General features: G+C 34.9%; 1 protein-coding gene across 2 annotated transcripts in view; it reads right to left on the reverse strand.

Moving 5' to 3' along the window:
- Positions 1-24,716, reverse strand: part of LOC126881709 (annexin B9-like) — a 67,163-nt gene extending 42,447 nt beyond the window's left edge. For both annotated transcript variants that reach the window (XM_050646127.1, XM_050646126.1), the window contains exon 1: positions 24,512-24,716. In XM_050646127.1, coding sequence (XP_050502084.1) covers positions 24,512-24,517 — 6 coding nt within the window. In that variant the 5' untranslated portion in view covers positions 24,518-24,716. The remainder of the gene's footprint in view (positions 1-24,511) is intronic.
- Between the last annotated feature and the right edge of the window lie 2,394 nt (positions 24,717-27,110).

Consider the following 27,110-nt stretch of genomic DNA (forward strand, 5'->3'; position numbering starts at 1 on the left):
ACGAAAAAAGGTTCTTAGTACTCACAATCTGAGTAAAGATAGAAGTGAATTGAAAGACAATTTATGTTTCATTTCGATTCAGAGGCAAGGCACAATCTACAGACAGCTGTTTCTGTTTACAACGTCTTCAGTGTAGCTGCGTCCCCGCCTCTGAATCAAAACGAAACGAAATTGTCTATTTTTTTCCTACCTGTTTAATCTCAAACATTCAATTTTCATATTCGATATTAAACAGTATATATTTATCACCACTAACGCAATTTGATATTATATTTACACATGTGCGGGCTACTAATTTCGTTAACTAATTGCAAATCATAAACAATATTTTTGGGCAATTGCATATTAAATTGATGACTAAATAAAAACCTTTGTTTGATAGTCGCGTGGGCTATGATCCAATTCATCTTGCCGCTAATAATGTGAATACATTAGAATCATTCATTCGAGTCAATTCAAAGAGTCAATGCTTTAAAAACATTCTTTCGAATCAATTCAACCAGTCAAGATGTGATTTTAAATACATTCCTTAGAGTCAATTTGAAGAGACAACATGTAGGCTCATATGATTACCAATTCAACCGTCATACGAATCGGGCAGTAAAGCTACGTCATTAAGTAGACATTTAAGGTCTACCGGGTATAGAGTATAGTTATAGAAATAAAGTTTCATCTTTAATTTGGTGTTTCGCTATTGGCGATAGAGTCTAGAGCTGAGCCGAAAATTCTACAGTGCCTTTTCCTTGTCCTGGTTCGTCTTGGGCACCTTGATTTTTGGAAGGATTTATAAACCAAAGAATTTGGCACTAAAAACACCGTGATAAATTGATTTTTAAATACAGCACCTAGAGACTTGCAACTGTTTGCATGGTGTTCAGGATGATGTCAGGAAAAAACTCTACTATAGAAAAATAGGTGGAAATGCATAATTGTCAAAATAAGCCTATTAAGGTCCAGATTTTGTTTCTCGGTGGTCTTTGGGGTCGCTGAACACAACTACGTCATCAGAACCGACCACCGAAGCACCTGGTGCACGGGTTCACTGCTAAGACACGTCATCAGGAGGTTCGAGGGCTATCGGCACTAAATTGATGCAAACAGATTACTTAAAGGGTTTTGGAATCCCTGAACACGAATACTCCATCAGAACCGATCCCCGGAGCACCTGGTGCCCAGTGTCACTGCTAAAGCTTGTCATCTTCTGGAGTTTGGGGGTATTCGGCATTAAATTAATGCAAATGCATTACTACGGCAGTTTTAGAGATTGCTGAAAGCGAATACGCCGTCAGAACCGACACCCGGAGCCCCTGGTGTCTAGCGTCACGTCATCTTCTGGAGTTTCGGCACTAAATTGATCACAGAAAGGGTTTTTGGGGTTACTGAACACGAATACGGCATCATAACTGACACCCAGAGCACCTAGTGCTCTCGGTAACTACTAAGGCACGTCATATTCTGGAGTTTCGGCAGTAAATTGATCACAGGAAGGGTTTTTGGGGTTACTGAACACGAATACGGCATCATAACTGACACCCAGAGCACCTGGTGCTCTCGGTCACTACTAAGGCACGTCATCTTCTGGAGTTTCGGCAGTAAATTGATCACAGGAAGGGTTTTTGGGGTTACTGAACACGAATACGGCATCATAACTGACACCCAGAGTACCTGGTGCTCTCGGTCACTACTAAGGCACGTCATCTTCTGGAGTTTCGGCAGTAAATTGATCACAGGAAGGGTATTTGGGGTTTCTGAACACGAATACGACGTCATAACTGACACCCAGAGCACCTGGTTCTCTCGGTCACTACTAAGGCACGTCATCTTCTGGAGTTTCGGCAGTAAATTGATCACAGGAAGGGTTTTTGGGGTTACTGAACACGAATACGGCATCATAACTGACACCCAGTGTACCTGGTGCTCTCGGTCACTACTAAGGCACGTTATCTTCTGGAGTTTCGGCAGTAAATTGATCATAGGAAGGGTTTTTGGGGTTACTGAACACGAATACGACATCATAAGTGACACCCAGAGCACCTGGTGCTCTCGGTCACTGCTAAGGCACGTCATCGTCTGGAGTTTCGAAGGTTTTCAGCCTTGAATGCATGCAAACAGATTACTGATCGGTTTTTGGGGTCATTGAATACGAATAAGCCATCAGAACCGGGCACCTGGTGCCCGGGTTTACTGCTAAGACATGTTGTCTTCTGGAGTTTAGAGGGTTTTTGGGGACCAAGTGCACCGGGGGTCGGTTGTGATGGCGTATATTTGTTCAGCAACCCCAAAACCCCTTGAGTAATCTGTTTGCATCAATTTAGTGCCGAAAACCCTCAAAACCTCAGACGACGTGCTTTAGAAGTGAACCTGGGCACCAGGTGCTCCGGTGATCGCTTCTGGCAGCTTATTCGTGTTCAGCGACACCAAAAACCACGATAACAAAATCTGGCACTTAATACACTTATTTTTACACTTTTGGATGCATTTTTTATTATATATACACCGTTTTTAGGCGTCAACGCCCTTCGATAGGCATCTATGAAGGAGTAACACCAAGCCGCAAGCCTTTATCCCTTGCCGTACCGCTCCTCCATAGGCCGATCAGACACCAGTTTATTCCAGTTCCAGACCAAGTCGTAGATTCTATATAGAATTTTAACTACTTCGGGCTGGGGCTCGAACCACCGATTAGTCCAGAGAAATAAGGTTTTTGTCAGGACACTTGAGCAGCCAGGTTGCAAAAGGATTTTTTTGGGTACTATATACCTAATACATTATAAATACAAAAATGCCCGTCACAGTTCGGACGAGAAACTTAGTTATTAACGAATAAGGGACAAAATGGCAGTTTTTTCGTTTAAATCGCTACAGGTAAAAATAGGGTAATTAAATATCTTATTTATAATATTCTTCTTTTTGTAGATGAGCCAAGGTTTAAAATGGCACTTTGTGAATTTTCGTCCGATCCTTTTTTGTTTCGGAAAGTGCAAAATAAGACTAAAATTTCAAAAATAAAAAATGTGCTATAACTTTTGCGAAAATGGCCTTAAGACTTTCATATTGCACGAAAAGTTGAGTCAAACATTCCACATAATGCACAAAAAATTTTAAGACGATTCATCAATTAGTTTAAATTTTATTCAATTTGTTTATCGCAAAGAGCTTTTTTTCGCAATGTTATTGTTCAGAAAATAATAATGACAGCAATTTTGTGGAAACCACATGCAAGAATAATAGTTATATTTTTAAAGTATTGAAAAAAATCATTAAAAAGTCGCTTTTATCACTCCGAAAAAAGTTTAGTAAAATAGAGTCATTTTGGCTTCTAAAAACAATTTGAATAACTTTGTTAATATTGACTATAGAGTAAATCTAATTTAGGATTTCAAAAGCTGGTATTTCTATACGAATTTTCAGAAAAAAAACTTTTTGCCTAGGTTAATTAGGTTCAAAGTTAGCCACTTTTATTATTTAATTCGCAGTTACTTCTATATACATCAAATTCTCCTGTAACAGTATTAGTTACCATACTACTCCGAAACAGCTTGGCCGATTTTTATAAAATTTTACTATCCTGTAGGACGTTGAAGAGGTTTTAATCTATTTTTTATACCCATAAGTTATAAGGGAGGTTGCCCCCTGACATTTTTTTTTATTTTTTTGGACAAAATTATCTACCTTAATTTTATATGATGTAGAATTAAAAAATACATACAACCCTTAATTTTCACTCTTCTATCACCAACCCCTATTTGTTAATAGCCATCTATATATTTACATCTATAAAATTCTCCTATCACAGTGTTAGTTTCCATACTCCTCCGAGACCGCTTGACCGATTTTTATGAAATTATATATGTATATTCGGTAGGTCTTAGATTCGGTCGTAATCTATTTTTCATATCCCTGAGTGATAATGGGAGTTCCCCCTAACATTTTGTAATGTTAGGTGGGGTTGTGTGTACATAACGTATTCTATAAGACTACGAGTACATACAAATTAAAAAAATTATGATCAAAATCCATTAACAAGTTGCAGCGATATTAATCGCAGCATATGTTTGCAGAATCAGTTTCATTTTTTGAGTGCACGTATTTTAGTAATTCCCCTCCACCGACCACGAATTAATTCCGTTCGGACTCCATTTTTAAAGCTTTATTAACCACTCTGTTGAGGTTCAAAGTTTACTCAAACTTTTACACATAACCTATATATCTTCAACTTCAAAATGGCTCTAGTTAGGTTGCTTAATTGTTATAAACAAAGTAGCCGTCAATTAAATAAAAAAGTGGCTAACTTTGACCGTAATTAACCCTATGCGAAAAGTTTTTCTTTGAAAATTCGTATAAAAATACCAGTTATTCAAATTTCATTGTAGTTTTAGCCTACAGTCAATATTAACAAAGTTATTCAAATTGTTTATAAGTCAAAAATGACTCTATTTTAGTAAAATGTTTTCTGAGTGATAAAAATGACGTTTTAATTATTTTTTTAAATGCTTTGAAAATATGACTATTCTTCTTTCATGTTGTTTTCACAGAATTGCTGTATCATTATTATTTTCTGAACAATAACATTGCGAAAAAAAGCTCTTTGGGATAAACAAATTGAATAAAATTTAAACTAATTGAAGCATCGTCTTAAAATCTTTTGTGCATTGTATGGACTGTTTGACTCAACTTTTCATGCAATATGAAAGTCCTAATTCATTTTCGCAAAAGTTATAGTAAATTTTTTATTTTCAAAATTTTAGTTTAATTTTGCAATATAGTCTGGGCTGATTATCGGAGAATAGGTCATTTTTGGGAAAAGTTATTTACCAGCAATTTTGTTGCTGGAATCGAAGCTTATGATTATATACATTAATAATATAGGTATGCAAAGTCCGCAGATAGTGGGCTACTTTTTTTATAAACAAAATGGCGCCCGAAAATCGTGTTTTTTTCAATTATTGCTCTATAACTGCGAAGATTTTAACTTTACAACAAAAACACTTAAATAAAAATTCACCGCAATTAAATTCTGCATAAAGATATGTTTTTCCCGATCTGCTCCGATGAAAATTTTCCTCGGAAAATGCGGGTTTTCCCAACAAAATCTTTAATTTTCAAATAAAGTTTTAGATAAGTAATTATCTACCAATAATTAAATAATTTGGTGACTTAAAAGCCTTCTTGGTTTAGATTATAGTTCCAGAAGCTGGTGAAAATTGAACGAATATTTTAGCAACAATTCAATTGTTAATTAATAATTTACGGTCGCAATAATAACCAAAATAATTATGATACACTCATCAAACTTTGAAATCTTATAAAGATGAGATGCCTATTTAACATTTTGTCGACAAAATATAATTTTTTTTATTTTTTTGCATAATCTTTAAATGTTTTAAAAAAATAGTTATAAACAAATTAACGTTTCTCAGAAAGTTTTTATTATATTCTAATTTTAAAAAATAGTTAAAATGCGTATTTCAAATATCTTGAAAATGAACCATATTTTTGCAACCATTTGCAAAAAAGTTATGAAACAGCAAAATAAACATACGATTACTAGGTTGTTTATAATTTCTTTTTAATTCTTTCAAAGCGTAAAAGTGAGTTTAAAGTACAAGCTAATTATTTACAAAAAATGTCGCTTATTAGTTTAATGGTTATATTTTAATTAAAGATTATAAATATATTTTTTTGTAGTTTACACACGCGAAAGTAGACTAATACAGTACTGTAGCTAAAATTTTCACTCGAAGCGACGACCGCCCGCGCGACGTACACTTAATAAATAAAATTATAGTAATATGTATGCTGCGTGTCAGTCGTTTCGAGTGAACATTTTAGCTCCGGCTCTGTATCAAGCCTACTTTCGCGCTAAAAATTAAAAAAAGTATTTTTAATCTTTGATTAAAATATAACCATTGAACTAATCTGTGATATTCTTTGTGAGTAATTAGATTGTACCACAGACTCACTTTTAAGCTTTGAAACAATTAAAACAAATTATAAACAACGGAGCAATCGTATATTTACTTTGCTGTTTCATAACTTTTTTGCAAATGGTTGGAAACATTTTTTAAAGCATTCATTTTCAAAACCTTTGAAATACGCATTTTAAGTATTTTTTTAAAATTAGAATATAATAAACAATTTCTGAGAAATGTTAATTTGTTTTTTACTATTTTTTTTAAACATTTAAAGATTATGCAAAAAAATGAAATATTTATATTTTGTCGACAAAATATTAAATAGGCATCACATCTTTATAATCTTTCTAAGTTTGATCAATGTCTCATGATTATTTTGGTTGTTATTGATTCTGATAGATGGCGCTAAACGAGTAAGTCGTGTTTATGTCGAGATCCGAGAATTTTTGATTTATTTGTAATTAATTGCATTCTGTTAGTGGTTTTAAGTGTTAATCCCTGTACAAACGTGTGTGTGAGTAATAATATGCCGACCACAAGGAACAATCCTGAAATGGACAGCAAATCAATCGCTACACGTGTCGCGAAGCTTGAGGAATTCCTTCAAAAGGGCATAATGGATTTAAAATCGCAGATAACCAGCAGTAATCCAGGTACGCATTTTACCCAGATCAATGAATTCGAGAAAAATGCTTTGGAATTGATAGATTCTATTAAAGAGGAGCTAAATAAAGTTCAAAAAATGGTGCTACAGAACCAATCCGATATAGAGTACTTAAAACAAGACAAACGAAATAAATCTCTTGTTATAATGGGCGTTAGTGAAAAAGAGAAAGAAGACCTTCCTGACGTTGTGGCGAACTTAATTGGCAATAAATTAAAAATAAATATTTCACCAACCAGTTTTGATTGTTGTTATCGACTAGGAAAAAAGCGGAGCAATGATAGGAGACCAAGACCAATTGCTGTGGTATTTATAAACAAGTGGTTAAAAGAACATGTGTTCAATCAAAAGAAGAATCTTAAAGGCTGTGGTGTGGTGTTTAGTGAGATGTTATCACCCAGTGGTCAGGAATTACTTAAAAAAGTTCGATCAACTTTTGGGGTAAAGAATTGCTGGACATTTCAAGGTAAAATCTATGCTTTTCAAAATGGTTCTAGGAAACTCATATCATCTGAAAATGACCTTTCGACATAGTAATTTATAAATGCAATTAATTAAACATTAAATTTACATGGGACAATTGCTCGGAGCTTGACAAATCTCAATCTGATTTGTTTATCTATTTATCTATTTGTTTATGTATTTTTGTATCTATGCTGTATTTAAAATAGTATTTTTCTAATTTAATTGATACATTGGGCATTAGTTGCTAATTTTAAGTAGGTATTGTTACTGGCAGTTAAAGTTTGCTTTTTGTTTTATTTAGGTTCGTATACTTGTGTACATTTCAGAGATTTATTATTTACTACAATTAGTACAGGTAATTTGGGGAGATTTTTTGTTAATTATAATTTATAAGCAGCCACTGATACTATTTGTAAGAAATGTTATTTAAATATATAATATATGCATCCGATTTAAGCAAATCATGAATAATCTAAAATGTGCTCACATTAATTCTAGATCTTTAGTTGCTCATTTCAATGATGTAAAAAGGCTTGTTCTGGATAATGATTTGGACGTATTAGGTGTAAGTGAGACCTGGTTAAGTAGAGGTGTTTCTAATCATATTATTGATATTCCTGGTTATCAGTTTGTAAGAGTTGATAGAAATAGAAATACTACGGGTGGAGGTGTAGGAGTTTATTTAAAGAGTAATATAAATTATAACATTATACAATCAACAAATGAAATAGAACAGATATGGTTAAAACTTTCGTTTAAAAATGAAACATTAGCAATCGGTGTGTGCTATAATCCCAATGAAATATTTTATAAAACTTTTTTCGACTCTTTTGAAACAGTTGTATCTTCAATATTGCCCTTAGTAGATCATATACTGTGCTTGGGTGACTTTAATGTTGATCTATTAAACTTTAGCAATTATTCTACACAATTCGTTATTGATTTATTAAATGGTCTTGGGTTAAAACAGCTGGTAAATCAAGCAACAAGAATCACAAAATCTACATCCACCCTACTGGATTATGTGATCACATCAAGTGAGGATAAAATAATTTCAGTTGAAATAAAACATATTCCTGAAATAAGTGATCATGAAATGATAATGTTAAAGGTAAGTTGTGAGGTTAAAACCAATAAAACAAAATTTATTACTGGTCGTAACTTTAAAAACTTAAATTATAATCAATTTAAATCTGATCTGGAGTCCATACCATGGAGAAATATTTATGACCTCACAGATGTAGATAGTAAAGTAACTTTTTTGTCTGAAAATATTGTTACATTGCTTGATATTCATGTCCCAATTAGGACTTACAGGATTACAAAGAAATATGCTCCATGGCTGACTGATACGATTAGAGCTTTAATGCTGGATAGGGACAAAGCATTTTTAAGTTACAAAATTTCTAAAAATATTGCACATTGGAATAACTACAAAAAATTACGTAATTTAGTATCAGCAGTCACTATAAAAGAAAAAAAATCATTTTTTAAAAATATTCATGTTAGATCTGCCAAAGATATGTGGAGCAATTTAAAATATTTGATAAATGACGATAAGCATGAGAAAAGTTTTGATGTAAGTAGCAAATGGAATATAAATGACATTAATAAACACTTTATTGAAGTTATACCAAAAATGAAAGAGGACTTAGATACAAAAATGTTTTATCAAAACAATGTTAAAACTTATTTTAACAAATTGCTTAATTTTAAACCAGTCTCTGAAACTGATATTTTATATATAATAAATAAGATAAAGAGTAAAGCTGTTGGACATGATGGTATTAACATATTAACATTACAGTTGTGTATTCCCTATCTTCTTCCGTATATCACGCATATTATCAACTTTTGTTTAAAACATTCTGTTTTTCCTAATAACTGGAAACGTGCGCATGTTATTCCATTACCTAAAACTAAAATTCCTAATAGTTTAAATGATCTTAGACCTGTAAGTGTTCTGCCAACATTATCCAAAATTCTAGAAAAGGTAATTGTCCAATAATAAATATTCAGAATTCATATTCGATATTGAACAGAATTATTTTATCACCCAGTAGACCGCACGAATTTATTTATTTTATATTCACGCACGTAGATTAATTAGTTTAGATACAAATTGGTCAATTATCAACAATATAATTTGGAAATGTCACGAAACTGCTGACAAAAGTAGAATTATTTACCTTAATTAGATATACAAATCACGGGGGACTAGCGTCACCTATGACCCAATTTAAGCTTCTATAAAACTAGGCTCTTGGGCTTAGAAAGAGAGTTCTCATTCAGTCTTCAGCTAATCGCGTATCATTTATCAGTTACAGTGTTCGGCGGTTCTCCCGGGATTGAAATATATCCTTGTGTTCGTCTATATCAATAAACGTATTTATCGCTACTCACGTCTTTTACATCCTACGTAATTGTACATGGTCCTTATCGAGAAAAAAAGGAGGCCTACAAGTACAGTCCACACCAATCGAAATCAGTAGCAAATAGACGACACTAGGCCCGGGAGAACAGAACCAGAGCGAAGCAGAAGCCGTATCCAGAAAAATACAGGTCAGAAGCCGTATCCAGAAAAATAACGGTCAGAAGCCGTAACCAGAAAAATACAGGTCAGAAGCCGTATCCAGAAAAATACAGGCCAGAAGCCGTATCCAGAAAACTACAGGCCAGAAGCCGTATCCAGAAAAATACAGGTCAGAAGCCGTATCCAGAAAAATACAGGTCAGAAGCCGTAACCAGAAAACTACAGGCCAGAAGCCGTATCCAGAAAACTACAGGCCAGAAGCCGTACCCAGAAGAGTTACTGCAGATCCAGAAAGAAAACTGCAGGTCAGAGGGCATATCCAGGTGCGCATGCAGAGCCAGTCCAGAAACATAAAAACGAAAAAATAGTCATAATTAAGGAAGAGGATACACCTCCAGGTAGATGGCCACTAGCAAGGGTAATAGAAACACACCCTGGAGCGGAGGGATTAACCAGAGTAGTGTCAGTGAGAAAGGCAAACGGGAAAATAACAAAAAGGCCTATACATAAGCTGATAAAATTAGAAGAAGAGAAACAGGAAAAACCAAAGAATTCATCAGGATCAAGATGGAAGAAAATATTAATCGCAATAATGTTTTTAACACTATTGAAACCCATGAACGCAGAACTGTATAAAATATATAATCCGGAACCAGGGTTATTTACTGAAGACCTTGGAGAGGTTTACATAGATCGAGGAACATTCCGAATAAAAGTGCTAATCGAAAAAGGAAGAGTTCAAAAGGAGCATCAACTGATAGGAAGTATGATACAAGGCATACGGGATCTGTGCCAAGAGACAAAAATCGTAAATTGTAAGGAGATAATAGGGAAGTTAGAGGAAGGACAAAGGAAGGCGGAGTCAATAAGTGAAGCGTTGACAGTAGAAATAAAAGGAAGAGAAAAAAGAGGAATATTAGGCACAATATTAACCTCCATATTTGGAGTGAACGACGAAGCCTATAGTGACATTGAGACACTAGACAAAAACCAGAGAGAATTAATAAAGGGGTCACAGCATCAGGCAAAGATAATGTTAGAGACAATAACGTCAATAAACCACACGGAGATGAGGATAAATGAACAGATGAACAAGTTTAACAAAGCACTATTCACAGGCCTACAAGAAATATCAAAAGGACTCAATGAAGTAGAAGACAAAGCATTAAGACTAGAAACCGAATATAGCACGTTACGAATACAAACCATAGCATTACAAGTTACGGAGTTCATAAACGAATATATTCAATTTTACGAGGGAATATTAAACCTGCACTACAACCACGGCCATTTCGTTGATATAATAAAGCCGGGTCAAATAACCAAGTTAATAGAAAGAGCGGGGAAGATACTACCACAAGGAGTGGAAATACGACGACAACCCATTATAGAAACAGAGGTCAGCCATGACGACAAGTATATAAAGGTCATCGGCTACTTCATAGTGACAGGGAGAAATAATTACAGCATGCTCAAGATCACCGCGATACCACTTAAGGTCGAGGGGTCAGTGTTGCATTCGTTTGTCGCCCCAAGAAATCTACTGATTGTAGATTATAACACTCTCCACTACTTCGAATTGACCGCAGAAGATAAAGCAAGATGCTTACAGCTGGCACGGGCACAGATAGCGTGCTCTCCAACGGCCGTAATGAACATGGATACCAAACCAAACTGTATACTGGAAGAAATTTATGAGCGATCTAAGAATAGCACATGTCCAGTGGTTACCCGGGCAATACATCAAGCTCAGTGGAGTAAGATGGGTACACCCAACCTTTGGTTAATAATCACACCGATTCCGATACACCTGTCCATTATCTGTGATGGAAATCGGAACGAAAGAGTTCTGGAGCGAGTCTCATTTCTGAAACTCTCGCCCCGATGCATCGCCCAAACGAAAAACATTACATTACTCCCCACTAGCAGCGGGGTGGAGACAGCGATAACCAGCTACCTGAAGACTCCGATCACTCCTGTAGCGCAGTTGCTGACGATGCCAAGACATCTGTTAAATACGATTCAACCCACACACATTAACACACAAGGCGATGAATTCCGTACTATACTATTGGACGAAGAAAGTCTGGAGCAAGAAGTAGCGCATACGCCCTGGCGAAAGATACATGAGTCACATTGGACTTATTTAACGGCCACCGGGGTCATTACTTCGATTGTGGTGATTGGTCTGCTCATATTGTGGAGATACTGTCCTGGTATACGAAAATGTCGCTCAGGCAAAGCACTTAGGCAGACACCCGACCACGAGGTAACTTCTTTAGCTCGTAACCGGAAAGACGCCTCCCCGTCGACTTCCAAAGCCGACATCCCCCTCAACACTTTTTCATCTAGTAGTCCCAATTTTGATCTAAATATAGAGTCGGACGGTGAAAGCTAAGTTAACAGTTGGAAAAATATTGATTATTCTTAAACTACTTATTAATAAATTATGTATGTTGTCATATTGGAGATATGGTTGTTATATTTTATATTTATGTTATACTTGTAAACCTCGAACACTGATACTTGGGACAGCTTCCGGCGGGCAGTATGTCCAATAATAAATATTCAGAATTCATATTCGATATTGAACAGAATTATTTTATCACCCAGTAGACCGCACGAATTTATTTATTTTATATTCACGCACGTAGATTAATTAGTTTAGATACAAATTGGTCAATTATCAACAATATAATTTGGAAATGTCACGAAACTGCTGACAAAAGTAGAATTATTTACCTTAATTAGATATACAAATCACGGGGGACTAGCGTCACCTATGACCCAATTTAAGCTTCTATAAAACTAGGCTCTTGGGCTTAGAAAGAGAGTTCTCATTCAGTCTTCAGCTAATCGCGTATCATTTATCAGTTACAGTGTTCGGCGGTTCTCCCGGGATTGAAATATATCCTTGTGTTCGTCTATATCAATAAACGTATTTATCGCTACTCACGTCTTTTACATCCTACGTAATTACACAGTAATTGAAAATCAGTTAAGTACTCACTTAAATAAGAATAAAATGATTCCTTCTATACAGTCCGGTTTCAGGTCTGGGCATAGTTGTCTGTCTGCTTTAGTAAACATTACTGATGACATCTTCAAAGCTTATGATCAAAATAAAATATCAATTCTAATTCTTTTGGATTACTCGAAAGCCTTTGATACAATTAACCATGATTTATTATCCTATATTCTACAGTTCTCTGGGTTAGATGAAGGAGCAGTCGAGTTAATGAAATCTTATCTATCAAATAGATATCAAGCTGTAAAACTTCATCAAGAAATTTCTTCTTTTTTAGAACTTAACAATGGTGTTCCTCAAGGATCGATACTAGGTCCCATTTTATTCTCTGTGTATACATCAAATTTTCCTTCTGCTTTTTTGTCTTGCACTCAACACTACTATGCTGATGATACACAACTTTATATGTCATTTAATTTAGACGAGTGTGAACAAGCAGTTCATGCAATAAATTATGATTTATTAAATATGCAGATTTTTTCTCAAAATCATTGCCTAAAACTGAATGCGTCCAAAACTCAGGCTATTGTTTTTGGTAGATCCTCTCATCGAAAAATATTTTTAGAAACTTACTCAAATAAACTGCTTTTAGAAAATGGTAACTTAGTTTTTAGCAAAAAGGTAAAAAACCTGGGGGTTTGGTTGGATGAAGACTTAAGATTTACACACCATGTTAGTCTTTGTTTACAAAGAGCATACGGGGTACTTAAGCTTTTATACCAAAGTCGTAATATATTAAACAGTGCTACCAAATCCTTGTTGTGTGAATCTTTAATTTTATCAAAATTAAATTATTGCGATGTGCTTTATAACTCATGCCTTACTGAGACTGATTCTAGGAGAATACAGAAATTACAAAACTCCTGTTTGCGATTAATTTTTGGAATTAGAAAGTATCAAAGTATTAGCCATACTTTTACTTTAAATAAGTGGTTAAACATGAAAGACCGCAGAAAACTTCATGCTTTATGTTTCTACCATAAGATTCTTCGGGAAGGGGTACCTCCTTACCTATACAATAGAATAACTTATAGAACTGATGTCCATAACCTTAATCTAAGACATAGGAACACTCTCTCTTTACCACGTCACGTAACGCATTTTTTCAAACGCTCATTTTCTTTTTCAATTGCGAGTCATTTGAATAATTTTGATTATGATATTCGTACATTATCCGGACATAGTTTTAAGGAAAAAATGTTTAAATATTTGTTATCTGAGCAGTAATGCCAAGCCTACGATTTTTAGAGTACCTAATTTGCATACTATCTAGTAGTATCAGTATATGTAAGTATATTTATATACAAAATATAGTTTTTCGCCCTTCTATTAGGAAATGGGGGTTAGGTGGAAGAGCAGCTGTACATTGCTGTCCTTCAATGATGTACAAGCTGAACCTCGCCCTACAGACCAATTAATATTTTTGTTTTGTTGTATAATTTTTGGAATACTAATAAAGACATCCAGATTTAGCCATACGGCTCACACTCCCTCTAAGGGGAAAATTGACTCATCCCAGATACCTACGGTATCAAAAGGATTGAGCTCTGGTGGGACTCTTTCCGTGTTATCGAGCCCTAGGTGACTTGGTATGCAGGTGTATCTCCCAAAAATCTTCGTACACATCTGGCCGTTGCGAGTAGTACAGCTTTCTGCATGGTCTTGTAAAGATGTTCATTTAGACCCAGCCTTTTTATGCTTTCGAGGAGGTTCTTCGGAATGACTCCAGTAGTAGATATAACAATAGGTATCGTCTGGGTACTTTGCATTCTCCATTGCCTTCGTATTTGAATTTCTAGATCTCTGTACTTGGCGATCTTTTCAGTGAATTTACTACGTAGATTATTGTTGTTAGGTATCGCCACATCAATTAGTGTTGTTTGTCTTGTTAATTTATTAACTAGTAAGAGATCTGGTCTATTATGTGCCACTGTTTGGTCTGTGAGCACAGTGCGGTCCCAGTATAGCTTGTAGTTGCCATCCTCAAGCATACTCTCAGGGACGTATTGATAATACGGGAGATGGTCCGTTTGGAGAAGTCCCAGCTTGATAGCTATCTCTTGATGAAGGATTTTTCCCACTGCGTCATGCCGTTCCTTGTATTCAGTTGCAGCAAATGCCTGGCAGCCCCCTGTAAGATGTTGGATGGTTTCTTGGGCTTGACATCCATATCGGCATCTGTCGTTTTGAACCTGTGGGTCTTTGATGATATATTTCAGGTAGTTTCTGGTTGGTATAACCTGATCCTGAATGGCCAGTAATGAACCCTCCGTTTCAGGGAACATCTTTCCTGATGTCAACCAGTAGTTCGACGCTATATTGTCGACATAATCTTGGCTGACCTCATTGGGATGTCGCCCGTGCAAAGGTTTACCCATCCAGGCGCGCACTTTTTCGTCCTTAGTAGTTCTGCTTCCCTCAGTTTGATCGGTGTTGTGTCATCTACTGCGCAGATAGCGCGATGTAGAGTAGATGTCTCAGCCTGCATCTGAAAATAAGTTCTTAAATTAGCAATTTGTTTATCTAATTGCTCACCTATATCCATAAGTCCTCTTCCTCTTAAATACCGGGGTAATGTTGTTCGTTCTACTGCACTTTTAGGGTGGTGTTTTTGTGCCTTTGTGAGGTGTGTTCGTACTTTTCGCTGAAGATTTTCTATATCCGTTTTTGTCCACTTAACAATACCAAATGAATAGCTAAGCGCGGAACAAGCGTAGGTGTTTAGTGCCTTAAACAAATTTTTACTGTTAAGCTGTGAACGAAGCAGCTGTTTTACCCTTCTTATAAACTCAGTAGTTATCTCAGTTTTCATTTGCTTATGGTCAATTTTCCGCGCCTGCTTTACTCCAAGATATTTGTACATATCGTTGTCGCCCATGGCCTCGATGTTCTGGCCATTTTGCATATCGAATCCACCGGGCTGTACCTTTCCTCTGACTATATTCAAAACACGGCACTTGTCTAGACCGAACTGCATACTAATATCATTAGAAAATGTTTCTACAGTTTTTAGCATCTCTTCTAGGTGTTCTCGAGTGGAAGCCATTAATTTCAAATCATCCATATACAACAGATGATTGAGCTTCGCTACCACAGTATTATTGCTTTTAATGCTAAAACCTGAGTCAGTGGAGTTTAATAGCTGGGAAAGGGGGTTCAAAGCTAAACAGAACCACAATGGACTCAACGAGTCTCCTTGAAATAGGCCCCGGTTGATTGCGATATTTTCGGTTTCGATATTGTTTTCACCAGGTATTTGGAGGTGAATTTTAGTCTTCCAATCTCTCATTATATGCCTTAAAAAGGTCACTATGTTATCATCTACTTTGTATATTTTCAATATATCTATTAGCCATTCATGCGGTACTGAATCAAAGGCCTTTTTATAGTCAATAAAAGCAGTAAAAAGGTTCCTTTTTTTAGTGAATGCCTGGTTAGAAATGACTGAGTCGATGATAAGCTGTTCTTTGCAACCCATGGAACCCTTAGCGCATCCTTTCTGTTGAGGCTCTATGATATTGTTTAGAGCACAGTGTTGGTAGATACGCCGGGTTACACAGGATGTGACCAATTTATACAAAGTTGGAAGACAAGTAATTGGGCGGTACTTGGATGGATCTTGGGTGTTATTTTGATCCTTGGGTATTAAATAAGTAGTTCCCTGAGTTAGAAATAATGGTAATTCCTGCGGATTAGAAATAACATGATTAATTAATGTTGATAAGCACTCATGAATACTCCAAAACTTTTTAAGCCAGAAGTTCTGAACTCCGTCTGGTCCAGGAGATTTCCAGTTATGAAGCTCTTTGATGACATTTGAGACTTCTTCAGTCGTGAATGGTTCGTAGTTAGCAGTGACGTAGTGGTGACAGTTGTGCGTCGTATCTTCTATCCAGCCAGCATTGTTGTTAAAAGCAGCTGGTGTGGAAAGTTGATTTCCCCAAAACTCATGAATTTCTTCTTGGCTTGGGTAAGACTTGTCGACACTTTCTACGGTGGAATTGAGTTTTCGGTAGAACGCCTTCTCAGAGTTCTCAAAAAGTGCATTGTCACATTTTCGGCTGTTACTAACTTTATACCTTCTTAATCGTCCTGAATAGACGGAGAGTTTTTGTTTTAATGTATCCAGACACTGTTGGGCTGTGTTATTTTTTGGATCGTATCTCGAGTGTCTTGCAGTGCTCCGCATTATTTCTTTAGCTCTTTTAATGACTTTTCTACTTGTAACACCTCTTATATATTCTGTGACTTGACCAATATCCCTACGCAGTAATTCAATTTTTCCGAGAAGTCTTTTTCCCAGGGTGCAATTCTGTTACCAGTCCTTCCGTTATTAGTACCCCGTCGTGTTCTGATCTTAACGCCCATTACATTGGCAATTGCTGTAGCTGCACAGTAGATTAGCATATGCAGATATTCCAATGTGTGTGCTTCTACGACATAATTGGGTAGGACTTCAGTATTCACAATTTGTAACAGGGCACCTAGTTTCTTACAAGAGTTTATTCGTGGTAGCGGTGGTCTGCTAAGTGGATTTGTTCCATTAAACTCTTGTACGGCACGAGCCATTTCGTTCTCTAGACTATCGCGCAACTCGTTGTTTTCCTGCTGTGTATTGTCAGGTTGAGTTTCTGGTATGGGAATCTCAGGGATCTGCTCATCAAGGATTTCATTAGGGATTTGATCTAAAACTAGCTCTTGGTTATTAATCTCCCGTTCGACTTCGCTTTTGATCGTATTGCGTCTAGTCTCTGGGATAAGGTTGTTTCTTACGATTACCCGGTATTGATCTGATACTCTTTGCTCCGATACTTGAATATCTGGGTACTCCCTGCAAAATTCGGCATACAGCTGTTGTCTGTAGCCGATCGTTTCTTGACCGAGGTTTGTCACCTTATAATAGAAGCGGAAAATGCTTTCGTTAATGGACACAGTCCATTTCATGCGTTGCCTCGGTCGTCCCGCTTGAGTGAGCGCCGGCTGATGTTCCGGCGCAGCACCTTCAGCGAGTGGAGCTCTTGCTGTTGTTTGGCTCGCTTGTGGTTGTTGTTCTTGTTGTTGGGCTGTAGCTGTTTGTGTGACAGGGGCCCGCCTCCTCAACACCCTGCCACCGACGTCCCGCATGCTGTCACGTCCAGCGTCGGCTCCAGACGTGCCCTGGCGATCCCCAGGCAGCGGCCCTAAATATAAACTATTAGTCTCCATTCTCATGGGTGTGCATTTTATACCTACTGCCAGGTGTCAGTTTTTGTTCCACGGCAAGTATTCCTGCTACTCTCTGGGTATTGGCGCTACGAATACCCAGAAAGCATCCCCCATTCGCAGGGGGCCGCGCCTGATAGAAGAACTGACATAAAACTCCCACAGGATAAAGACATTTATTATTATTATTATTATTATTGCGACTGTAAATTGTTAATTAACAATTGAATTGTTGCTAAAATATTCGTTTAATTTTCACCGGCTTCTGCAATTATAATCTATAACAAGAACTCTTTTATTTCACCAAGTTATTTAATTATCGATAAATAATTACTTGCCCAAAAAATTTATTTGAAAATTCGAGATTTTGTTGGGAAAACCCACATTTTCCGAGGAAAATTTTCGTCGGAGCAAATCGGGAAAAACATGCCTTTATGTAGAATAAATTGGGGTGAATTTTTATTTAAGTGTTTTTGGTGTAAAGTTAAAATCTTCGGAGTTATAGATCAATAATTGAAAAAAACACGATTTGGGGGCGACATTTTTTTAATAAAAAAAGTAGCACACTATCTGCGGACTTTGCATACCTATATTATTAATATATAGGATCATAATATTCGATTCCAGCAATAAAATTGCTGGTAAATAACCTTTCTTTGTACTTAACTAATTAGACCAGCGTATTATAACTATTTTTTTCTTCAAAATTTAAAGATTATACAAAAAAACGAAAAATTTATATTTTGTTAATAAAATATTAAATAAGCATCTCATCTTTATAATTTTTATAAGTTTGATCAATGTATCATGATTATTTTGGTTATTATTGCGATCGTAAATTGTTAATTAACAATAGAATTGTTGCTAAAATATTCGTTTAATTTTCACCGGCTTCTGGAATTACAATCTATACCAAGAAAGCTTTGATGTCACTAAGTTATTTAATTATTGATTAATAATTACTTACCTAAAACTTTATTTGAAAATTAGAGTTTTCGTTGGGAAAACCCGCATTTTCCGAGGAAAATTTTCGTCGGAGCAAATCGGGAAAACATATCTCTATGCAGAATTTAATTGCGGTGAATTTTTATTTGAGTGTTTTTGTTGTAAAGTTAAAATCTTCGGAGTTATAGAGCAATAATTGAATGTCCATCTCCTTTGTGTGCGTTCGAGAATCTGTTGTGTTATTTATCGACTTTAAAACAAAAAAAAAAATTCAAAACTTTTTTAACTTTACAAAGAAACCATATAATTCAGCTCAACCAGGTAACTTTTTTAAAGATCTTTTGAGATTAACTTTCAATCTACTCAACTATTTATTACATTCAACAGATATTAACATAAATTAATGATTTTTTCATATTTGCCTTTTCTAACTTTTTCTAACTTTTTTAGTAAGTAATATCTCATACAATCTCATTGCTGCACAAATAATCATAACTTTATATTACTATAAATTTAATTTCATGTACAGTTACCTTTACACTTGACTTTAATTCTGAATTATCTATTAATGATTTTATTTTTTGACACTTTTAATATTAAAAATTTTTAGCAAATTTTACCTAATTACTATTGTTCAATTTAATTTCAATATGTCCAACAAAACAAATTAAAATATTTTCACAATCACACCACAACTAATACACAACTGACCAATTCTGGTTTAGGAAAATTGCACAACCAATCTTACATCTATTAGTTCTTGAACATCCAGAACAACATCTAATTATCCCAACTAAATTAAAATATACACTATTAATTAAAAATATAAAAATAACATCACTTTATATATAACTAACAATTTTTTTGGTTTCACGGTTTAATGTCGTGTTTCCTTACTAATCCCCTCAAGATCCTGCCAATTATTTTGGTTTTGTTTATGCATTACATTCAAATCTGTCCCTCTACCGTCTCTCCCTTTAGCATAATATAGAGAAAAAGTATGATATTGAATACTACTATATTCTTCCCTTATACCGGAAAGTAAGTGTATATTTTATACTTATACTTAACATACTTTTGTTGCGTGCCCATTTGAATGCGTGCATGTATGTGAGTGTGAGGGTTGTAAACCATATTTACGTACATGTTAGTATTTATATGTATGCATAAATATATATACTTTAATATTGGCTTGATCATTACCCTTTTGATTTCAACCAGACCACTTAACTAACTCTGGCTTTTTGTTATTTGTAGCATTTAATTTTACTTTTACCGTGACCTGAAGATGCTGTGAATATTGTAGACAGCGAAACCGGTCGTCAGTTGTAAAATAAATTGTTTGTGAGAACGTCTCTCTTTTCTTTACTACAATAGTATGGACTCACACATGCAACCCATTCATTTTTTGAAAAAAATACGATTTGTCGGCGCCATTTTGTTTATAAAAAAAGTAGCACACTATTTGCGGACTTTGCATACCTATATTATTAATATATAGGATCTTATAATTCGATTCCAGCAATAAAATTGCTGGTAAATAACTTTTCCATGAATTTTGCTAATTAGCCCAGAGTAATATACGACGTAACAAATAATCGAACCAAAATTAAAACACGATATTTTAAACCTTGGCTCATTTTTTTCATGGTTTTAATTATGGAACAGGTTAAAAATTTGGAACGGTCACACCATGAAAACGGCACATTTATTTTGTCCGACAGAACAGACTTAAACTCTCCGGACAGAGATTGAACTCTCATGCAAAAATCAGACTGCTATTTATCACCAAATGGGCGTTTTAATGAGTGGAACATGTAGAATATGTCAAATGACAGGAATTATGACAGGTGGTAAATAACAGTCTGATTTTTGCATGAAAGTTTAATCTCTGTTCGGAGAGTTTAAGTCTGTTCTGTCGAACAAAATAAATGTGCCGTTTTTGTGGTGTGACCGTTCCAAATTTTTAACCTGTTCCACAATTAAAACTGCCCCTGTTCCAGTGTTCCCATATATCAAAGTTTATCAGACTAGACACCCTTAAGCTATTAACAAACTTTCAGCTTGCTATTAATCAATTTTTTTTCATACCCGGGATCCAGACCTATATGTATTTCCTCCAATTTCTCTATAGTAGACTTTTTTCCTGACATCATCCTAAACACTATGCAAAAAGTTGCAAGTCTCTAGGTGCTGTATTTAAAAATCGAATAATTATTTTGTGTTAAATGCCCTGGAGACCTGGACCACTGGCGCCCATACAAAAATTTTCAGGGGGGGGGTCAGACGTGAAGATGTTGCACATTATATTCTGTATACTTTGGATAACCCGGATGCATCTAAACATTCCGTATATGTATTTGGAACCTAGGAGTTTTCTATTGGTTCGTTGCAGCACGCGGTAATATTTTAACCAATAGGCGGCGAGGTTCCAAACGCATATACGGAATGTTATTCGGTCCCAAATTCATATACGGAATGTTAAATATTCGTACACCGAAAAAGGTAAGTTTTTATTGGGGTCTGTTAAAAGGGGATTGATTTTAAAATACTTGTTACTGTATTATTAAATAAAAATAAAACAATTATAGTATTTGGAATGTGATTTGGTGCGAAATTCATATACGGTATGTTAAATATTCGTAGAACAAAAAGACGATTTTTATTAAAGCCAGTTAAAATGAGACTGGTTTTAATAGTATATTATGTAACGAGAATTTAACGATGGTCGTTATTTCGTATAGAGTACGAGCGTCATAATGATAATTAAATGCAAGTTGTGTACAAAAAAAAAATATATTCAAATTTATTAATTTTGTAACGCAAACAAATTCAGTAGTTTGTCAGTCTGACAGTTTGTTTTCATATTGAGAACTGTCAAAGCGTATGTATTTGACACTCCATTAGTTACTGCGCGTGTGCCACCTTTATCGCGAATGTCATATCGCGATTCTATTGGTTAAAAATATCTGTATCTTAATGAAAATCTCTATCATAATGGAGTTCATTATAATACAGGTAGTATCATAATTGTTATTAGGTCTGGATCCCGCGTATGAAAAAAAAGTTGATTAATAGCAAGCTGAAAATTTGTTAATAGCTTATGGGTGTCTAGTCGGATAAACTTTGATATATGGGAACACTAGAACAGGGGCAGTTTTAATTATGGAACAGGTTAAAAATTTGGAACGGTCACACCATGAAAACGGCACATTTATTTTGTCCGACAGAACAGACTTAAACTCTCCGGACAGAGATTGAACTCTCATGCAAAAATCAGACTGCTATTTATCACCAAATGGGCGTTTTAATGAGTGGAACATGTAGAATATGTCAAATGACAGGAATTATGACAGGTGGTAAATAACAGTCTGATTTTTGCATGAAAGTTTAATCTCTGTTCGGAGAGTTTAAGTCTGTTCTGTCGAACAAAATAAATGTGCCGTTTTTGTGGTGTGACCGTTCCAAATTTTTAACCTGTTCCACAATTAAAACTGCCCCTGTTCCAGTGTTCCCATATATCAAAGTTTATCCGACTAGACACCCTTAAGCTATTAACAAATTTTCAGCTTGCTATTAATCAACTTTTTTTTTCATACGCGGGATCCAGACCTATATATTGTAGTATGAGAATAGAAAAATTACTGTTAATGTATTATTAAAGATCCACAAGGAAAAAGGTTTTCCTGTAGTTGATTGTATACCATCCATATAATACAAAAAAACGAATAATTTATAAAAGGTATATGTTTAAAATCCCTAAAAAGGGCTACATCACAGAACTAGTTTTCGATTGGTTGACCAATCATTATCAATCAATTATCAGTGCTTTCCTAAAATGAATATAACCTGATAAAATGATGCGAAGGTTTTAAAATTTTGACTACGGTTAAAAAAAGTTGTGGGTTATACTCACGTGACCTTACCATGCTAACCACCAAAATATAATATTACAAATTTTATTTACATATATTAAATAAGTACAAATATTTTGGTGGTTAGCATGTAAGATCACGTGAGTATAACCTACAACCTTTTTTGACCATAGTCAAAATTTTAAAACCTTTGCACCATTTTATAAGGTTATATTCATTTTAGGAAAGCACTGATGATGATTGGTCAAACAATCGAAAACTAATTATGTGATGTAGCCCTTTTTAGGGATTTTAAATATAGACCTTTTATAAAGAACTATTCGTTTTTTTGTATTATATGGTATATAGCCAACTACAGGAAAACCTTATTCCTTGTGGATCTTTAATAATACATTAACAATCATTTTTCTATTCTCATACTATAATATATAAATTATGATGTCACTACCTGTATCATAATGAACTAGAAAAAAACGTGTATACAACTTGCATTTAATTATCATTATGACACTCGTACTCTATACGAAACTCGCTTCATAATGACCATCATTAAATGCTCGTTGCATATTATACTATTAATTAAAAACCAGTCTCATTTTAACTGGCTTTAATAAAAATCGTCTTTTTGTTCTACGAATATTTAACATACCGTATATGAATTTGGCACCAAATAACATTCCAAATACTATAATTGTTTTATTTTTATTTAATAATACAGTAACAAATATTTTAAAATCAATCTCCTTTTAACAGATTCTAATAAAAACTTATCTTTTTCGATGTACGAATATTTAACATTCTGTATATGCGTTTGGAACCTCGCCGCCTATTGGTTAAAATATGACCGCGTGCTGCAACGAACCAATAGAAAACTCCTAGGTTCCAAATACATATACGGAATGTTTAGATGCAACCCGGATATAGTTTACAGCACCCGAAAAGCTAGCCCCCCCTGCCCATGGGTATGGGCGCCCATGACCTGGACTATTAGTAACTAATGTTGAATTAGTTGAATGACTACCAAAACTTCAGCTTGACGGGCCCGTAAAACCAAACATCACAAAGAAAGTTTAAAATTTAAAATGTATGGTTAACACATTCATGATAAAATATGTAAATTTAATACGTGACAATCACGTGATCTATATATAACCAAAAACCGAGTCAAAGAAAAGAAAAAAATACTTAATTATTTGTTGACAGGAACATGCTAATTACCGGTACCATGGAAACGTTCTTTCATTGATACACTGGTCAATTGTATAGTAAATAAAGCACGTGTAGGTACAGGTAACGGCAAGAAATAAATCCAAAAAACAATTTGCCACATTATCCAAAAAACAATGCTTGCATTCCTAATATCCTATCCCCTTATGCCATGCCTTGACAATAATATCAGGGAACAACGACAAGAAAAATTTTATCACACATTCAGGTATAAGTTCACAAGCTCAGCAAAACTTTTTTATTTGCCGGTAAACAAAAATAGACTGCTTTTTTTATTTTTGTGTACATCGTACAACAGTTGACTGAATACAACACATTTAGCATATTCATATTATTGTAACACCTACATTAAAATTTTACTTACAATTTATTATATGATTATAGAAAGGAATATTTTTTGTATGTACCCATTTAACATTTCAGTTTTTTCTAGAATGTTAAGGACAACACAATGATTTTACGTAAAGATAATAAAGATATTATTGTTACTTTTATTTTATTGCATATTGCAAACAGAATACATGTATTTTTAATATAACATTCGCGAAATGACTGACGATAAAATATATCAAAAACGTTTAGTTCAGCTTGTTTTTTTACTTAATATTGTAAGTGTGAAGATTGTTTGAATAGTTTATTACACTATAAAATACTTACAGCCATTATTTTGAACACTTTTCAAGGTAATACTATTGTATAAGCGTGAACTTAACCGGCTTCCACTAAACTGTAATTTAAAGAATGGTAAAAATAAATGTAAAATGGTAATACCGAAACGTATTCTCTTGAATGATGACGGGTGACGGGAGAGAATTGAATACGGAGGAGGAGCGTAAATTCCCGTATTGTGTGTTGGAGCGTAACGGATTGCAATGTTGCCAAGTCAATTCCAAAACATTCCTTCGAGAACAGTTATTTTATTTCTAATATACTAACCAGTTACTCTATAAAAAAAAAACTAAAAAACATATACAAGTTGTCCCGAAACTCTCCTGACAAACGAAGAACGGAGATTCCTCAGATAATTTTAAGACAATTTAACCCAATTCACCTAGTCCGAAAATACCGGTCGTAGGTTCCGTTTTGGATAGGGTAACGGTTATTTTATTGTCTTATTCTTATTTTATTGTACTGACAGATAGGCATGAAACCGGAAGTATACTGCCCTCCTAAGACAAAAGGTCCTATCTGCAAAAATTCGGATTTTCAGGTTTTTGTCTCACTGGACTCTTAGTTTAAAACTTAACATATTTACTACGTCAAAAAGCAGTGGCGGCTCGTGATTTTTACAATAGGGGAGGCTATACCTAACTGTAAAATATCTAGACAAATTTGCACTAGCAAAAAAATGCGCCAAAAAATTTAATCTAAGGCCCCATTTTTTGACCATTTTTTATTTACATTTCATAATATCATCCTAATTCATAATTTCATGATATCATATCATTTTAAAAATAGTTAGTCTAATTGTAAAAGTTTAATACCAAAGTTTGTGTCGTTTATTTGTTAACAATTCCAAATGTTTTGCAGTTTTGCAGTCCATACATAATGAAGCTTCAAATGTTTTAAGATACTCAACTGAATTTTTTTAATTCTAAACGCGGCCTACTGCGAATTCAAAAACACGATAAATTACCGATATTTTGCTTTGAGTTAGAGATATCGGGAAAAGTTATTTGAGCAAGTTGTTCCAAATATTATTATAACCCCACATACCAAATTTCATAACGAAATTCGCACTTTTAGATTTTTCATTATTTTTAGTTAGGACCCTAAAATTCGTTGTCCCGAGACGCACGCAACCACGCAACGGAGCCGAGAAGCTACTCTGCCTCCCTTGGTATATCTCCGGGCAGCGTGTGATGGAACCGTAGATGCCACTGTTAGGAGACCGGGTCTCCTTAAACGCCTGCTGCGTTGCACGGAGCATTAGCAACGGAGACTGCTGGGCTTCTCGGCTCCGTTTATGCATCTCGGGATAACCCAGGGTCCTGCCTACAATAATATGTAATAAAACTGAGACGTGAACATGCGTTCTAATGCTAATGCTCCGTACGTATGGATAATTAGTGATAATATGGAATTTACACGTTGTATAATAGTGAGAGTGCTTGTTATTTTCGCGATTCATGATAAACAAAACAGTGTAGAGTGTGTAAAAAATTTATGGGGAGGCTGAGCCTCCCTTGTCTCCTCTGACGAGCCGCCACTTTTAAAAAGCCGTAACTGACAGGCAATGATTCAAAATTGCCATATTTATTTTGTCCTAACCAACAAAAGTTAATCAAATACCAAATAAAATTGTCCTAAAGTAATATTGCTAGACGAGTATGTCCGAAGTTGGCTGATATATGCAGATAGGACAATGTCTCTTAATATAGAATGACGTTTGCAACACGTGACTCAACAACATAACCTTAAACCCCAGTAAGGAATAACTTCTGACTGTGCAGTTTGACGTGTATCGGTGTGAATTATTGTTGGTATTGTTAGTTTTAAAAACAGTAAATTGAAAGAGGCAATATATTTGAAGAATTACAATGGATACTGAGTAAGTACATACTATTAAGCAATTACCTATTTTAGATATTTCTGAATGAAAAATGTGATAGAAGTTCATGTGTTTCTTTGCGCGAGAAAATACATAAATACTGTAACTTATTTTTAAACTGGCTGCGAGTGACTTTGTAGAATTAGTTTTTTAATATTTATTTAAATTTTAAATAAATATGTATTTGTTTATTTCAGATTTTATGTTCCATTTTTGTTTCAGAAATTGCAGAACTGCTAGTCGTTCCAAGAGAATGGTTCAGGCTGCATTAAATAAAAGCCTACAAGAAAAAATAAGTGTAATCAGACAGAAAACTAAAAAACCAAGGTGTTTAACGAAAGATAATGACTATATACCTGAAGAAGGTGAATCTGAAGAGACTAAGACTAGTGAAATAGAAGACGAGTCATTTTCAACGGATTTACACTTATTGAAGAACAATAAAGCGACTTTAAAAATCAACATAATATCAGACATAATAATAGTGAGGCCTGCAAACACCGAAAACAAGGAATATATGCAAAGGAAAGCAACGCAACAGATATTGTCTCGGCATTTTATGCCTTTCTGTTAGCTAATAGGGATGCCACAAATATCACAATCTGGTTAGACAACTGCTCCAGCCAGAACAAGAACTGGGCATTGATTAGTTTTTTAATAACCATTGTAAATTCGTCAGTAATAGCTGCCGAAAGTGTAATTTTG

The sequence above is a fragment of the Diabrotica virgifera genome, chromosome 3, assembly GCF_917563875.1.
Source record: "Diabrotica virgifera virgifera chromosome 3, PGI_DIABVI_V3a".
In the NCBI taxonomy this organism is placed as follows: domain Eukaryota; kingdom Metazoa; phylum Arthropoda; class Insecta; order Coleoptera; family Chrysomelidae; genus Diabrotica; species Diabrotica virgifera.